At 44.2% G+C, this 17,071-nt stretch overlaps 1 protein-coding gene across 1 annotated transcript in view; it reads right to left on the bottom strand.

Annotated features, from left to right (window-relative positions):
* The window catches only part of SYT10 (synaptotagmin 10), a 118,450-nt gene that overhangs the window by 9,489 nt on the left and 91,890 nt on the right, over positions 1-17,071 (bottom strand). The window contains exon 4 of the mRNA XM_077469058.1: positions 1,841-1,961. Within this exon, the coding sequence (XP_077325184.1) occupies positions 1,841-1,961 (121 nt within the window). The remainder of the gene's footprint in view (positions 1-1,840; positions 1,962-17,071) is intronic.

The raw sequence follows: 17,071 nt of genomic DNA, 5'->3' as shown, positions 1-17,071 counted from the left end.
GCTTGCCATTAGAAAAGGTTTTTCAAGGTTTTTTTATTTTGCGTGTCAATTTTTAAAGGGAACTCATCATTACACAACAAAACAACTACACTGGTAAGAACCAATGTACACTGCCATTCCATTACTCATTTACTTATGCAAGTTGTGAGGCTAAACTTATCAATTGAGTCACTGACCAGCAGGGCCATCTTTAAGGCAGGGCAAAAGGAGCATCTGCCCTGGGCCCCATCATTGTTGTGGGGCCCTTAGCAGCTGCCTCATACTTGCCAACTCTCCCAGTTTAAATTCCCTTGTCTTTTGAAGTTTAGTCCTGTGCTGTGTCCTGATATCTCAGTGTGAAGTTCTGTTACTAATGCTGCTCAGCTCTGCCCTATTGCTGTGTACAGATGACTCACCTACAGACCCTGTGTTTACATGTAAATAACCTGCATTGTTATGTAAATAGCGCTAGGATTAATATGTAAATAGCCGTGGACCAGTGGCATTGATACGTAACTAGAGGCAGCATTCATATGTATATCATGCCCCCCCAAGGTCATATCCACCATCACTTCTGCTGAATGCTGCCCACTGGGGAGGTAAAGGGGCATGCTTGCAATTCTTGCCTACAACTGTGATCATTAAGCCTAACATCAGCCTGTTGTTCAAAGGTAAGCAAATTGGAGGTGGAATCCTTTTTCAAAATAACATGGTGCCACAGCGCCCTGGATTTCGGTGCATGTGAATACACACATCTCAGCAGATGCATGAGGGTGTCATTAACAATTAATGGAAAGAAGTGAAAGTAAAGGAGCGCCCGGTATCCAGTAAAGGTAGGTATAAAGGTATTTTATTGAAATGTGATCTGGCCAGTAAATGTGAATGTGAAATGTGGTAAAACACACCAGAACACACATGTCCTCAACTGTCCTCAATTGAGATGAAGAAGAGAAAAAACTCTCTGGAACGCATCAAAAACTCACTGGAACGCATTAAAGTTGCACATGCAAAATCACATCCAGAATGCAGAAATTGTGGTGTGAACTGGTCATTTTTTTTTTTTTGATAAATACTAGATTGTTAAACCTCCTTAGCCCTTGTACACACGGTCGGAGATTCCGACAACCAAATCCATCGGATTTTGTCCGAAATTGTTGCATACACACGGTCGGACAAAGTTGTTGGAAAATCCGACGTGATGACGTTATTTCGTTACGACGGGACTACGTTCATGCTAGTAGCCAATAGCTTTGGTTTAGGAATTTGATCTGAGCATGCGTGGCACTTTGTCCGATCGGAATTCTCTACACATGATCAGAGTATGCCCAATCGGAGCATTTTGTCGGAAAATTTTACCAACAAGTTGGAAAACTTGGTCCCTCTGATACTCCGACGGAAACAGTCCGATGTAGACCACACACAGTCGGAATATCAGACAAAACGGTCCAATCAGACATATTCCGTCGGAATCTCCGACCTTGTGTACAAGGGCTTACAGTTTTTTCTTCATACCTGCTGTGCCCATTATGAAGTTTTCCAATTCTCTCTTTGGGAATTTTTATTTTTTTTCCCATTTTAAATGGTTGAGAATGGAACACTAAAAACTGGAACACGCAACAATTGGTGGGAACACCCAAAACTTCTAGGTTAAAGAAAAGAGAATCTGAGTTATGTCAAGGAGATCTCACTGTTATATAAGTGTTATAGGTATATAACATCCCAGGAGTTGACCAAGCACACCGGGCTCCACCTGTTACTAAAATATTATTTTGTGTGGATTGACCCTTGAACGTTTTCAATTTTGTTTCTCATAGAGAATTCTAGTGTTTAGCATAATTTGCACTTAATATTACCAACATACCAGAGGAGCCTGTGATATCCATTGCCTTCAGATTCCGACACTTGATAACGGTGAGCGTCATTCTGCCAGCAGTAGGTAAATAGCAAAGCGAGTACATGATCTCCCCAAGATCTACGCTTTCCTAAAAAAAAAAAAAAACACACACATTTACATGAATCAATATTTGTTCAGAAAAATTGTTTTTTTCACCAATTCTTCTCCTAAATCTAATATATACTGAGGTTGATTTACTAAAGGCAAATAGACTATGGAGTTTGCAAATGAAAATAAAAATGAAGATTTACTTTGCAAAGATTGGTTGATGGAAGTCAGCAAAGTTTCCCTCATTTACTAAGCACTCGCGCAACGGCACATTGCATTTTCCTTTAGTAAATCCACTCCATTGCCTCTTCATTGCCCTCTAAATATCGGAATTGATAGACTCTCTAAAGCTCTAATTTTTTCATTCAACCCAGAGAGTTGAATGAAAAAACCTGACAGCTCAGGTCGAAACTGCTGATGTTAGTACAGAGATCTCCCCTGCTGAGCTGTTCTGAATGGGGGAGGGCCCTCCAGGTAGAACACTCCTGTCAGCGCTCTCAGCCATTGGATGAGAGTGCAGATGGGGAGCCGGTTGGTAGAACCTCTTTTGGTCATGACCCTTCCACAGAAGCCCGCTGAAGCCAGCTTCCATGGGGCCATACACATGGGCTGAATGACAGCTGCTTTCTATTGAATGTTACCCAATATTTGGCCCATGTGTACAAGGCTTTACACTGCTACATGCTTTAGTGACTAAATTTTCTTGTCACCTTACACATTGCTCGTCCACTAAGATCAATAGGTTTTTCATTCTTTCACTTATTGAACAACTGCAACACATCACTTGTTTAGTATATTCAACAGACCAAGTTAGACCAAATAAGAGAAGCTAATTGTTAGGGTTTACATACCCTTTAAGAGAGAAAGAGAGTAATTGCACTGAGCATCCAAGAGCTCCTTCTTGTGACAAAACTACAGATCTTTAAATTTATTACAATATCAAAAAAATATGAAAAAAACAAGAATGTAAAAATATGAAATAATTGGGTTCAACATGCTAAATCAAAAACACTGAGTATATACTTTTCCTTCTATTTGTGAATTAAAGCAGCATACCAGCATAAAGAGTAGTTATGTGTGATTAGTTTCGACACAAAGAGAAAATTTGTATGAATTTCCGTAAATTCGTACATTCGGGATGATCCGAAATACGAATTGCTATGCTTCTGAATTTTGTACGAAATACGAAAGTTTGTTTACGAATTTTCGGATCCAAATTCCATTACAGCGGAAATGTGACTGGTGTTTTGTTTGTTGATCAGAGGTTTTCTTCTGCTGCTTTGTGAGGGTTGGGGAAATTACCTTTTTTATTATGGGAGTGGGAGACTGGTACTGGTAGTCGATGGGAGATTCAGAATCGGACAAAATAAGAATTTTCGTTAATTACGATTATTCGTTATGATGAAGTTAAAAACCCAGGAAGTCAGCACAGAACAAGGATGGTGGGAGCCCCTCATAATGAGAACAGTGAACGTACGTAATTGTTACGAATAGTTAATGAACCTAACGAAAATTTGTATTTCGTACAAATCCAAATTGAATTTCAGACACGAATTACGAAATATGAATTAACAGCTAATACGAAACGGAACAAAACGAAACAAATTTATTGACGGCACACATGTCTAATAAAGATAAAATAACACAAGCAAATAGAGTTGCAATATTCGCTTTCATCCAGAGATTTTCCCACTTTCGACCCGCTTTTTCTGAGCTTAGATCATTCTGGATCCCCCACCAGCCTGTAACTGGATAGTAAAATAAGAAGCAGTGATGAGCTCATTTTCCTGTCACTCTGCTCTCTCCAGCAATCAGAATGCTTCTTGTCAGCAGATGAACTAATTGGCTATTTGTACTGCTCCTCACGTCCCTCAGTCTAAGCTCCTCTGTACAGAGATTGCAAGAGGCTGTTAGGAGGTCGTGTTCAGTACTTACAATGCTTGCATTTAAAAATAAATTTATAAATGTTCTAAAGATCACAGTGTTGTATTAATTGGTGTGTTTTATATCATCCTGGATTTGAGCTTTAATAAAACCCTGCATTTTAATCAGCACTCTTGTTCTGCAGATATCGGCCATCCAATCAGCTGGTAGCAGCAATCACAGAAACAAATTATCAGGAAACCCCTCTGTTACCCCATGTAGGGCTGGTAATTTGACTCTAATGAAAGTCCTGCCAAACACAGCCATTGAACTGAGGATCTGCCATAATCTGCACACGGTAATTTGAGTATTTATAGAAACAGCTGATGAAAGTCATCAATATTTCAATGTGGACTTTGCAGAATGGCAGCGGAATAGTAACATTTCTCAATGATGTTCCTGAAAACACCCACGCCCCTGAATATCATTTAGCCCTAATGATAAAAACTGAATTCCAGCAATGAGTTGTATTCCCGGAGCTCCAGCACCCCACCACCAAAAATTTAAGGCCGGGTTCACACCTATGCGAATTAGATGCGAGTTTCCCCGCATCCAATTCGCATAGCAGGAGAATGTGATTGGCTCCCTATGGAGCCGGTTCACATATCTCTGTTGCGGCTGCGGAGCGCACTGCACAAAAATGCTGTGCGTCTTTTGCCGCGTACACACGTAGCCGACTATCCGGCGGACTTAGTCCGGCGGACTTTCCGAACGGGCTACTTGCCCACACACGGCACTTTTTCAGCGGACTAATACGGCGTACTAAGTCCGCCATACTATCCGCCCTACTTTTGAAATTAACTGACTCGCCCACACACGCGGAGGAAAGTCCGCTCATTTTGAGCGCGTCTCCAGGTAGGCGGTGCCTGCGAAGGAGACGTCGCTGGCCCCGCCACCTGGTATGGACTTAAAGGGGAACCCAACGCCGAAAAAAAACGGCGTGGGGGTCCCCCCCAGGTCCACATCAGACCCTTGTCCGAGCACGCTACCCGGCCGGCCAGGAAAGGGGGGCGAGCGAGTGCCCCCCCTCCTGAGCCGTACCAGGCCACGTGCGCTCAACATGGGGGGTGCCTTGGGGAAGGGGGGGCCACGCGGCCCCCCCACCCCAAAGCACCTTGTCCCCATGTTGATGAGGACAAGGGCCTCTTCCCGACAACCCTGGCCGTTGGTTGTCGGGGTCTGTGGGCGGAGGGCTTATCGGAATCCAGGAGCCCCCTTTAATAAGGGGGCCCCCGGATACCGGCCCCCCACCCTATGTGAATGAGTATGGGGTACAATGTACCCCTACCCATTCACCTGTGAAAAAAGTACAAAAAAAAACACAACACAGGGTTAAAATAGTTTATTGCACAGCTCCGGGGGTCTTCCGTCTTCGGGGGTCTTCTTGCCGGACTCCTCCGCTATCTTCTGCTAGCTCTTTTACTAGCGGAGGAGCCCGGCTTTCTTCCTCGCTGCCGCCCTCTTCTTCTGACTTCGCGGGTCTTGTCCCCCTCTTCGGTTCTTCTGCCGGGCCACTGCGCCTTCTTCTAGCTCTTTTACAGGCGGTGGCCCGGTCTTCTGTCGCTGCTGTCTTCTGTTCTTCTCTTCTTCTGGCCCGGCAGAAGAACTGAAGAGGGGGACAAGACCCCCAAAGTCAGAAGAAGAGGGCGGCGGTGAGGAAGAAAGCCGGGCTCCTCCGCTAGTAAAAGAGCTAGCAGAAGATAGCAGAGATGGGCAGCACAGTGGTGTAGTGGTTAGCACTCTCACCTAGCAGTAAAAAGGGTCGCTGGTTAAAATCCCAACCATGACACTACCTGCCTGGAGTTTGCATGTTCTCCCTGTGCCTGCGTGGGTTTCCTCCAGGTACTCTGGTTTCCTCCCACACTCCAAAGACATGCAGGTAGGTTAATTGGCTTCTGTCCAAAATTGGCCCTAGTATATGAATGGGGACCTTGGATTGTGGGCTCCTTGAGGGTAGGGACTGATATGAGTGTGAAATGTACAAGAATAGGGACAATTGTAGACACTCACTCAGGTTGAACTGGATGGACTGGTGTCTTTATTCAACCTTACTAACTATGAGTCCGGCGAGAAGACCCCCGAAGACCCCCGGAGCTGTGCAATATACTATTTTAACCCTGTGTTGTGTTTTTTTTTTTGTACTTTTTTTCACAGGTGAAGGGGTAGGGGTACATTGTACCCCATACTCATTCACATAGAGTGGGGGGCCGGTATCCAGGGACCCCTTTTTAAAGGGGGCTCCCGGATTCCGATAAGCCCCCCGCCCGCAGACCCCGACAGCCAACGGCCAGGGTTGTCGGGAAGAGGCCCTTGTCCTCATCAACATGGGGAGAAGGTGCTTTGGGGTGGGGGGCCTCAGGGCCCCCCTTCCCCAAAGCACCTCCCCATGTTGAGGGCACGCGGCCTGGTATGGCTCAGCAGGGGGGCGCTCGCTCGTCCCCACCCCCTTTCCTGACCGGCCGGTTAGCGTGCTCGGACAAGGGTCTGATGTGGACCTTGGGGGGACCCCCATGCCAATTTTTCCGGCATTGGGGTTCCCCTTTAAGTCCATACCAGGTGACGGGGCCAGCAACGTCTCCTTCGCGGGCCCCGCCTACCTGGAGACGTGCTCAAAATGAGCGGACTTTTCTCCTGGCGGGAAAAGTCTGTTCATTTCAAAAGTACGGCGGACTGGCATACGCAGACAATGGTGTATTTGTGATAGTATGCATCGCATACTAGCACATTATGAAATACTTATCTCAGAACGAAGCCTCCAGCGGCGAGCTGTCACCGCTGACAAGGCTTCCTGATCTTCCTTCTGGGTTTGCAGACTCCAGCTGTGTGAGTGGCCAAAGCTTTGATGATGTCACTCTCGCACAAGGGTGTGGGAGCACTCAGTTCCGGCATGGAGCTCTGAAGGTCGCGCATGGTAAGTTGGACCTTCAAAGTGCATGCGACGCTGACGTCACTGGCTGCATCCAGTGTGAATCTATTTATCCAGTGGGATATTCATTTTACCTACAGGTAAGCCTATAATAAGAAAGTAGAAATTGCAAAGCGGACTTTACTACCACTTTAAATTGTACCACCATTCAGCGCTTACCTTACTGGTATATATCGAGAAATCCCGTCTGTCGAAAGAATGCCTCAAATGGGTCTGCGCATGCGCAATACGAAACATCGCTATCGATATGTTGATCAGCTGGAGTGATGTCGACACAGCGCATGCGCAGATCGTCGGAGGCAGTATCTGACTATCTACTAAGCACCAAGGAAGATTGCAATGTAATTGTCAGATTCTTCCTCACTATGCGGGGCAGGTTGTGGGTATGTTGAAGGGTGGGTTTTGTGTGTGTTTTAACCCACCTTTAGACACAGCCAACACCCACCGTTTAACACACTCAAGCCACCGTGCAACAGACAGAAAACACACCGTTCAATACAGCCAAAACCCGCCCCGCAACAGCGAGGCAGAATCTGACAATCTCATTCTCTCTCAGTGCTTAGCAGATCGTGAGATAACGGCTCAGACGATCTGCGCACGCCGCGTTGACGTCACGCCAGCTGATCAACATACCAGCTGGGGTGACGTTGTGTACTGTGCATGCGCAGACCCATCAGAGGCATTTTTCGATGGCGGGCATTTCTCAATAGAACACCGACACTAAAAACCAAGTCAATAGGTAGCACCAAGCAATACTTTCCTTGTTTTATTTTAAGAAAAAGGGGGGGGGGGGGGGGTAGGCAGGGAAAGAGAGTTGGGAGTCATCTCTGTAGGGATGAAGCGAGAAGGCTCATTCATTTTTTTCCTGATTGTCTCATTTCGCCGCCGGCGAGTTAATGAAAATTTGGAGTCATGTAATATTTAGGAGGGAAGCGTCTTGCAGCAAGTGACATAATACTCTGCGATAGTCGCTGCTTACTGTCAAAGCTGTCATCTGTAGCTTGTGTAACACCAATTAACATTATTTCAAAATAAAATGTCGCTTCCAAAAATGGACATCCCCTAGGCTGCAGCACCACTTTTTCATTTCCTTTCAGAGCATTTATTTTTTATTTTTTGCCTAAAATATATGAATGCCGTCATTCATTTAGTCTCATCTTACTGTAATTTGAAAGTAGAGGGTTATTAGAGTGGGAACAGATTCCATTATGCACTTCTAGCTCATCTCATTGTTTTCAAAAGGTGCCAAAGCTGTCGCAGTGTAATGTGTTACTTTAATGCGGCTATAATCAGTGTCTACATCGGCAGATTTGTCAGCAGTTCGGTCAAACAGGCTGAAAATTGACAAAGACCCCAAATTCAAAGTTAACCACTTTCAGACCGGACCATTTTGCTGGTCAATGACCAGAGGTCTTTTTACAAATTGGCACTGCGCTGCTTTAATTACGTAATTGCGCGGTCATGCAATGTTGTACCCAAACAAAATTTGCGTCCCTTTTTTCCCACAAATAGAGCTTTCTTTTAAAGGTATTTGACTGACTCTACGATTTTTATTTTTTGTGATATAAACGTAAATAGACCGCAAATTTTGAAAAAAAATGATATTTTCTACTTTTTGTTATTAGAAAAATCCAATAAACTCAATTTTAGTCATACATTTAGGCCAAAATGTATTCAGCCACATGTCTTTGGTAAAAAAAAGTCAATAACTGTATATTTATTGGTTTGCGCAAAAGTTGTCACATCTACAAACTAAGGTACGTTTTCTGGAATTTACGCAGCTTTTAGTTTATGACTGCCTATCTCATTTCTTGAGGTGCTAAAATGGCAGTGCAGTACAAAACCCCCCCAAATGACCCCATTTTGGAAAGTAGATACCCTAAGGAAATTGATAAGAGGCATGTTGAGCCCATTGAATATTTTATTTTTTTGCCTTAAGCGATTGAATAATGACAAAAAAATATATATTTTTTTTTTTACACAAAGTTGTCGCTAAATGATATATTGCTCACACATGCCATGGTTATATGTGGAATTGTACCCCAAAATACATTCTGCTGCTTCTTCTGAGTACGGGGATACCACATGTGGTCAACTTTTTGGAAGCCTAGCCGCGTACGGGGCCCCGAAAGCCAAGCACCGCCTTTAGGATTTCTAAGGGCATAGATTTGTAATTTCACTCCTCACTACCTATCACAGTTTTGAAGGCCATAAAATGCCAAGATGGCACAAAACCCCTACAAATGACCCCATTTTAGAAAGTAGACACCCCAAGCTATTTGCTGAGAGGCATGTTGAGTCCATGGAATATTTTATATTTGGCACAAGTTGCGGGAAAATTACAAACTTTTTTTATTTTTATTTTTTTTCACAAAGTTGTCACTAAATGATATATTGCTCACGCATGCCATGGGCATATGTGAAATGACACCCCAAAATAAATTCTGCTGCTTCTCCTGAGTACGGAGATACCAGATGTGTGGGATTTTTGGGAGCCTAGCCGCGTACAGGGCCCCAAAAGCCAAGAACCGCCTTCAGGTTTTCTAAGGGCGTAAATATTTGACTTCACTCCTCACTACCTATTACAGTTTTGAAGGCCATAAAATGCCAAGATGGCACAAAACCCCCACAAATGACCCCATTTTAGAAAGTAGACACCCCAAGCTATTTGCTGAGAGGCATGTTGAGTCCATGGAATATTTTATATTTGGCACAAGTTGCGGGAAAATTACAAACTTTTATTTTTTTTTATTTTTTTTCCCACAAAGTTGTCACTAAATGATATATTGCTCACACATGCAATGGGCATATGTGAAATGACACCCCAAAATAAGTTCTGCTGCTTCTCCTGAGTACGGGGATACCACATATGTGGGACTTTTTGGGAGCCTAGCCGCGTACGGGGCCCCGAAAACCAAGAACCGCCTTCAGGTTTTCTAAGGGCGTAAATATTTGACTTCACTCCTCACTACCTATTACAGTTTTGAAGGCCATAAAATGCCAAGATGGCACAAACCCCCCCAAATGACCCCATTTTGGAAAGTAGACACCCCTAAATTTAGGGGTACACTAGTGAGACTCACAGAAAAAAAAGCACCTAGGCTGTCAGCGACTGTATCAAAACGCTACAAGAAAAACTGTTAGCGATCGCGGGGATCAGGCCTGACTCTGCAAACGCTGCAGTTATGTGTGTTGTGTTTTGTAAGTGACAGTGATCGATCGATACTGCACTTGGGTGGGCTGGTCTGGGCTTGGCGGAGGGGCTAAACGCAGGTGCTAGCAGGTATCTGGGCTGATACCGCTAACAATGCGTTTTAGGAAACCTAAACTTTTGGCGACGCTAATATAGATCTGATCAGATACTATATTACTAAGGGAGGTGTATGCTTTGTGTGTGGGTGCTAGCGGGACTGGCACTAACCTGACGCTGCCTGGGGCGACGCAGACCTTATCTGACCCTCAAACTTAAATCACCCGCCGGGTGATCAGGGGGTTAAACCTTTATAGGTAATAAATGGCGGGTGCCCTGAAACTATAAAAAAATAACTAACCAACCAGCGTCACCTGTAACAGTTATATGGTGATCACTGGTGAAAGGGTTAACTAGGGGGCAATCAGGGGGCTTTATGCGGTAGTATATGGGGGTCCCTGGCTCTATAAAAAGCTGCGGCGAACCTAAATACCTACCTGCCTAACTAGCGTCACCTGTGACACTAATACAGCGATCAGAAAAACGATCGCTTATTAGGCTGGGTTCACACTGGAGCGATGCGGGAACGCCACGAATCCGCGGCGGGTTCCCGCATCGCATGCCTCCCGGCGGCAGTTCACACTGCCCTATGCGAACTGCTGGGAGTGTCAGTGAAATGTTAATGACACACCCAGATCAGTTCGCATATCGCAGTGCGATCTGCAAACTCGGATCGCATGGTGTGAACACCCATGCAATCCGATTCTGCTGCGGACCAAAAAAAGGGTCCCGTGCGAGTTTGCGGCGGGTGCGGCGGGTGCGACGCGAATTCAGCCATACTATCTGTATGGCTGAACTCGAATCGCACAGAGATCGGATGTGATTTGCACTGCAGTGCGGTGCGAATCACATCCGTTCTCATAAACCGCTGCAATGTGAACCCAGCCTTAGTGACACTGGCGACGGGGGGTGATCACGGGGTTAAACCTTTATTGGGGGGGTTAGGGGGGTACCTTAGAACTAAAGGGGGCTAACCCTAACTGCCCTAACAGTTATTACAGTCACAAATGACACCAATGCAAAAAAAATAAAAATATGCAATTGGTGTCACTGTGACTGGGGGGGGGCAGGGGTGATTGGGGGGGTGATCGGGGGGTGAAGGGGGGGTGAGAGTGTGCCTGGCATGTTCTACTGTGTAGTGTCGTGTTGGTGCAACTCACCGATCCTCTCTCCACGGTGCCGAAACGAAAAATACCGACACGGAGGAGAGATTACATCACTTCCTCTGCCTGTGTTTACATTACAGGAGAGGAAGTGATGTCACGCCTCACTTTCATTCGTCAGGAGCGATCGCGAGGGGGTGGCCATGAATGAATGGCCGCCCCCTCATCCCGGATCGCTCCTGAACGGATACCGACCGCCGCAGGCACCGGGCCCCCCACCCGCGGGAAGGCAGGGACGTATATATACGCCCATATGCCTGCCCGTGCCATTCTGTCGACGTATATCGTCGTGCGGCGGTCGGCAAGTGGTTAAATGTGCCAGAATTGGGGTGGAACAAAAATGGAATACATTGTAGTTTACTAATCCTTATTAGTGGCCAGGTCGTAATGAAGGGCGCAGGGGCACCGCCCCCCCAATCCATGCATCTGGCCCCCTAATCTACATACAGAGTGCAGGATGCATGGATCCCAATGGGGGTTTTTTGAAGCACGTAATTAGAGCTAGAGACTCTAATAGGCTTCAAAAAAGGGGGGCTAGCCCCCCCAAAAAAATATTAAATATATAGCACCAGCCAGTGGTGGCTGCATTAGTTTTCTTTTTTAGCCTTTTTTTCCCTCTGCTTTCACCTGGTGATCTGGCCTGTAACACACCTTCTGTATTACAATAGAGTGCCCCTATTCTGGATGAAGCAGCACAGGGGGTACATTTGGACAGCAGCATTGTCATTCTGGGGGAGGGGAGTGTTAGATATACTAGCAGATTTAAATACACTAATACATTCAAGCCAAACTCCAACTAATACTTTATAAGTAGTTACAGTAAACCATTTTTTTTTTCTTTTGGGATAAAGGTTTTACATAAATAAATAATATCTGATCATTGTAAGAAACCCTGTCAGTGTTAAACGGTTTGTCTCATCCTTGTAACTGATACATTTTCATGAGAGCTTGTTCTTTTGAAAAACACCAGACTTATTGCCCAGATCATCAGATGAAAATAGATAATGAAAGCCTAAAAAAGAAAATGAATGCAGCCATCACGTCTAGGAATTGGTGAACTGCAATATAGTAAATGTTCGCTCTTGGCTTTAATTCTACTTTACTAAACTTTATTTTAAAAGCCAATAGGCATGTGTTTTTGTTTTATTAAATTAAATAATATATCAATGCAAATTTTTATATGCCTAATATGCACCTGCTGCACCATATAATGTACTTGTATGAAAAATATATCCTGTTCTGTTTGTATTGCTTCCTTTGTGTGAAATAAGCGGTGCTCTGGCCTGTCACTCATATTTTTTTTAAATATACCGTATTTATCGGCATATAACACGCACCGCAATTTAAGAGGGAAGTTTCAGGAAATTTTTTTTTTTTTTTTTAACTAAACCACTTTGAAGCAAAATAATGGTCAGTGAGCATCAATGCAGCCTGATTAGTGCCCATCTGCAGCTTCAGTGCAGCCTGATCTGTGCTCATCTGCAGCCTGATCTGTGCCCATACACAGTCTAATCAGTGCCCATCTGCAGCCCAATCAGTGCCCACCTGCAGTCTAATCAGTGCCCATCTGCAGTCTAATCAGTGCCCACCTGCAGTCTAATCAGTGCCCACCTGCAGTCTGATCAGTGTCCATGTGCAGCCTAATCAGTGCCCACCTGCAGTCTGCTCAGTGTCCATTTACAGCATTGCTCAGTGTCTATCTGCAGCCTTGCCGTTATATATGCTGCCATCGAGGGATAGGTGGGGACGAGCGCTGCCAAAATATAGCTGGATCTCCTGTGTACTCGGCTCGCGTCACGCCAGTCCCCGCCCTTGGCTCGGATACTATGATGGACATAACTCCGGTCCAATGCCGGGACGTCCATGCTAGGAGCCGTCCAGGGAACGGGACTGAGCAGGACTGCAAGCAGAGCCAAGTACACAGAAGATCCGGCTCTATTTTGGTGGCGCTCGTCCCCTCCTTCCCCTCGGTGGCAGCCTATATCAGCATACCCGATTTTCCCCCTATTTAAAGGGGGAAAAGGTGCATATTATATGCCGATAAATACGGTAAATTATAAGTCAGTCCTGTATTGGTTTAAGGCTGGGTTCGCACTAATGTGAATTGGATTTCTCCACATCCAATTTCCATGGCAGGAGACTGTGACAGGCTGTCAATGGAGATGCTTCACACAGCTCTGGGGCGGCCGCGATTTGCAATGGAAAAGGATCCTGTGCATCTTTGGCTCCATTTCAGGTCTGAATTCAGGCAAAAATTCAGGACTGATTCGCACCTGAAATGGAGAAAAGGGACGCACTGCTGCGAGCCGCGGCCGCAGCTAGTGCGAACCTGGCCTAAATGAGTAGGAAACTAGTAATGATATAAATAGACCCCCACTGACTTTAAATAGCCCTGCACTTAATTATATGAGCATAAATACTGCTATAAGCATGTATTTATCCAAGCTGTGTGGCTTTTAGCCCATTTTACGGCAAATTCACTCCACTTTAAAATCACAGATGTTTGGTTCTAGGTTTTCAGACCCAAATCTGTAATGTTCAGAACAAATTCAGCATTTTCCTGAACAAAGAAGCCCCCAAAAAACAACCCTAGCTATAATGAGCTATTAGAGGAACGATTTACACATCAGCTACCCCTATTTATTTGGTACGGACTCCACCTGGTCCTGCGTCAGGCAATCACCTCTGTCCAGCATCATCAGATGTTATGTTGGAAAAGGCACTCCTTGCCAGCCTATCAATCACTCAATTACTGCTCGGTGGAAGATCATTTCAAAATGAAATAAACCCTGTTTGTCTGTGCTTAGGCAAGTGAAGAAAGAATGCAGGTCTTTAAGCAATCTAATCTGCTGTGCTCAAGCTCCCTTCCCACCAGGAGTATGAAGATGTTATGGGAAAGAGATGGAAGCTTGTTTATTGCTGGTGATAGCATGAAAACTTGCTTCCTGCAGGAACTGGCACTTGGGTATAGGTAAAAAAAAAAAGCCTTTAAGACTGTAAATGTAAAAAACAAAAAAACAAAACGTAATTTATACTTTCCTAATTGAAGCTTCTTGAATTATAGACGCCCAGATCAAATTTAGCAGCATTGGTTAACTAGACAAAAACACCTATCCAAATATATATATTTTTTTTATTTCTATCTTTATTACACAGCACCAAAAGTAACATAAATGTGTACCACTGTCACAAAAAACATCACATAGAAAGTCACAACAAAATATGACATGGTTACATCCAAACACACAAAACTGCAGAAATATGAAACTTGGTTGGCAGGTAGTAAAGACGTGTGAATATAGTAAGCATTTTATATCTGTGTTTTGTGGGACTCCTTTCATTTTAACAATGGGGGGTTAATCCAAGAACTATAAAAAGGGAGGAAGAGAGGGAAAGGCAGGAAAGTAAAAACAAAACAAAACACAAATCCCCTCTTTCTCATCCCACTAGAGGAGTTGGTGAGCTGTGAAAGGTGTTATGAAATAGATCTTCCTTACAATTTAGGGAGGCCCTAAGGCTTCATGCCCCAAAATGCACTGCATGCCAACCCAAGTGTATGATGCGTGATGTCATCCTGGCCACTCTGTCAGCCGAACATTGCTTCCTTGCGGTCCAAAGAAGCGGCTAGCTACACATCCACAGCCGGCTCTTCCTGGTTCCCACTGCATCACTTCCTGTGAGGCCATCCACTGGAGGACTATACTATTCAACTTCTGTGCTGCCACCTACTGGGACCAAAGATGTGTGCACCCTGCCTGGAGCTTTATGGTAATGCCATCTCTCTACTGATTACATGTGAGTGCAATATTGATCATCAACAGTATTTACCACAGCAGACTTAAATAAACACTACCCTGACAGTGTAGTAACACACTTATGCCCTGTACACACAATCGGATTTTCTGACAACAAAACTGTGGATTTTTTTCCAAAGGATGTTGGCTCAAACTTGTCTTACATACACACTATCACACAAATGTTGGCGTGAACTTTTGTGCGACAGACTTGTGTACACACAATCAGACTTTCCGACAGCAAATTTTGTAGTTGAAAAATGTGAGAACCTGCTTTCAAACATTTGTGTGCGGAAATTCTGACAGCAAATGTTCGATGGAGCATAAACACGGTCGGACTTTCTGACAACAGGCTCACATCGAACATTTCCCATCGGAAATTCCGATCGTGTGTATGCGGCATTAGACAGGGGTACACTAATTCCTCTTTTTCTTTTTGTTCCTCCACGCATTTAACCTCATTAACCACAGAGATCCACCGACCAATGGTGGAGGGTCTGTGCACTTTCATTTTAAGAGTATAAATTCTCTTGGCGCATTCACAAGATGAATTAGGAAGGAATGCTTATATCGTGTTGTGGAAAGCGAATCAAGATGTAAAAGAAAAGTCACAGCACTGAAATGAGCAGCACTATCCTTTGCATGCTGTATTTCTGTGCAGCTAACCTTAACACAGCATTATAAGGTGAACATGGCACACAGAAAACAAGTGTTTTTTATGTGTCTTCGCGTTGAGCCTGCATTGACCAATGCAGACCCAGGAAGCGCAATGTATCTGGTGTGAATGAGTCCTTATAGTATAGAATTAGATTTGCCTTGTCTGTAGTGTACTGACTGATTACAGATGTGCCAACCAGTGGTGATGTGTGCAAATAACTCTCTTGGTTCCGCTGACGACTCCCAGAGGAGAGACCACTGTTCACATAGAAAATCTGTTGACTGAATCAGGACAATTGGTTTTATGAGAATGAACTTTGCAAGCAGTGCAAGACGAGTTTGATGAAAGCTAACGATGGTGACATTTCGGAATCCTTCCCCGGGGACTATAAAACATAATTAACATTATGCAAGTCTTCCGCATCTCGGTCCTCCACAGATTCTTTGCGACTCAGTGAATGGAGGCTAATTGCTTACATTTTATCAAGTGTTTTACTAGTCAGGATAATTGTTTGCTGTTTGTACTGTATCCTGCTCACTGCTCTTATTTTTGTTGATAAAGCAAGTAAATAGGTCATAATGTGGTTAAATAATGATTCACATATTCCAGACCAAACAGTGATGATGTAATATTCTCAAGCAACCAAGGAAGGGGTTGGAGATTGGGTAGGGTATAGTATCTGACCCTGTCTCTAAAAGCTGTAGTAAACCCATAAAACCAGTCAAAAAAACATAAAAAAAAACTTTTCTCCATGTAAATGAATGTCATAATGTGCTAGTATGTATTGAATACTAGCAAATTATGAAAGACTTACCTGAAAAGTCAGCTCTCCAGCGGTGCCCCTTCACTGTTGACAAGGCTTCCATCTTAACCCTGTCTTCCTACCGGGCACCGGAGTATTGGCCTCGGCACAGCTCTCTCTATGGACAGCACGCATTGTATCGAGAGTGTAGTGAGCATGCGCTAAAGTATGCTCAAGTAAATATCTCCTAAATGGTGCTCATTTTCGGATATTTAGATATTTTGTACCTACAGGTAAGCCTTATTATAAGCTTATCTGTATGTATAAATTACAAAAAAGCCTATACTACTACTTTAACACAGGGCACTTAAACACCTTCCTGCCCAGACCAATTTTGAGCTTTCAGCGCTGTCGCACTTTGAATGACAATTGCGCGGTCATGCTACACTGTACCCAAATGAAATTTTTATCATTTTTTTCCCACAAATAGAGCTTTCTTTTGGTGGCAATTGATCACCTCTACGGTTTTTATTTTTTGCGCTACAAATAAAAAAATACCGAAAATTTTGAAAAAAAAAATGTTTTTTTTTTGTTTCAGTTTCAAAACTTTGTAAATAAGTACGTTTTCTCCTTCACTCATGGGCACTGATGGGGCTACACTGATGGGCACTGATAAGGCGGCACTGATGGGCAC

Source organism: Lithobates pipiens, unplaced genomic scaffold (assembly GCF_037356315.1).
Source record: "Lithobates pipiens isolate NorthernLeopardFrog02 unplaced genomic scaffold, aLitPip1_a1.2 Scaffold_8, whole genome shotgun sequence".
Taxonomy (NCBI): Eukaryota; Metazoa; Chordata; class Amphibia; order Anura; family Ranidae; genus Lithobates; species Lithobates pipiens.
This window is presented reverse-complemented; position numbering and strand designations above follow the sequence as displayed.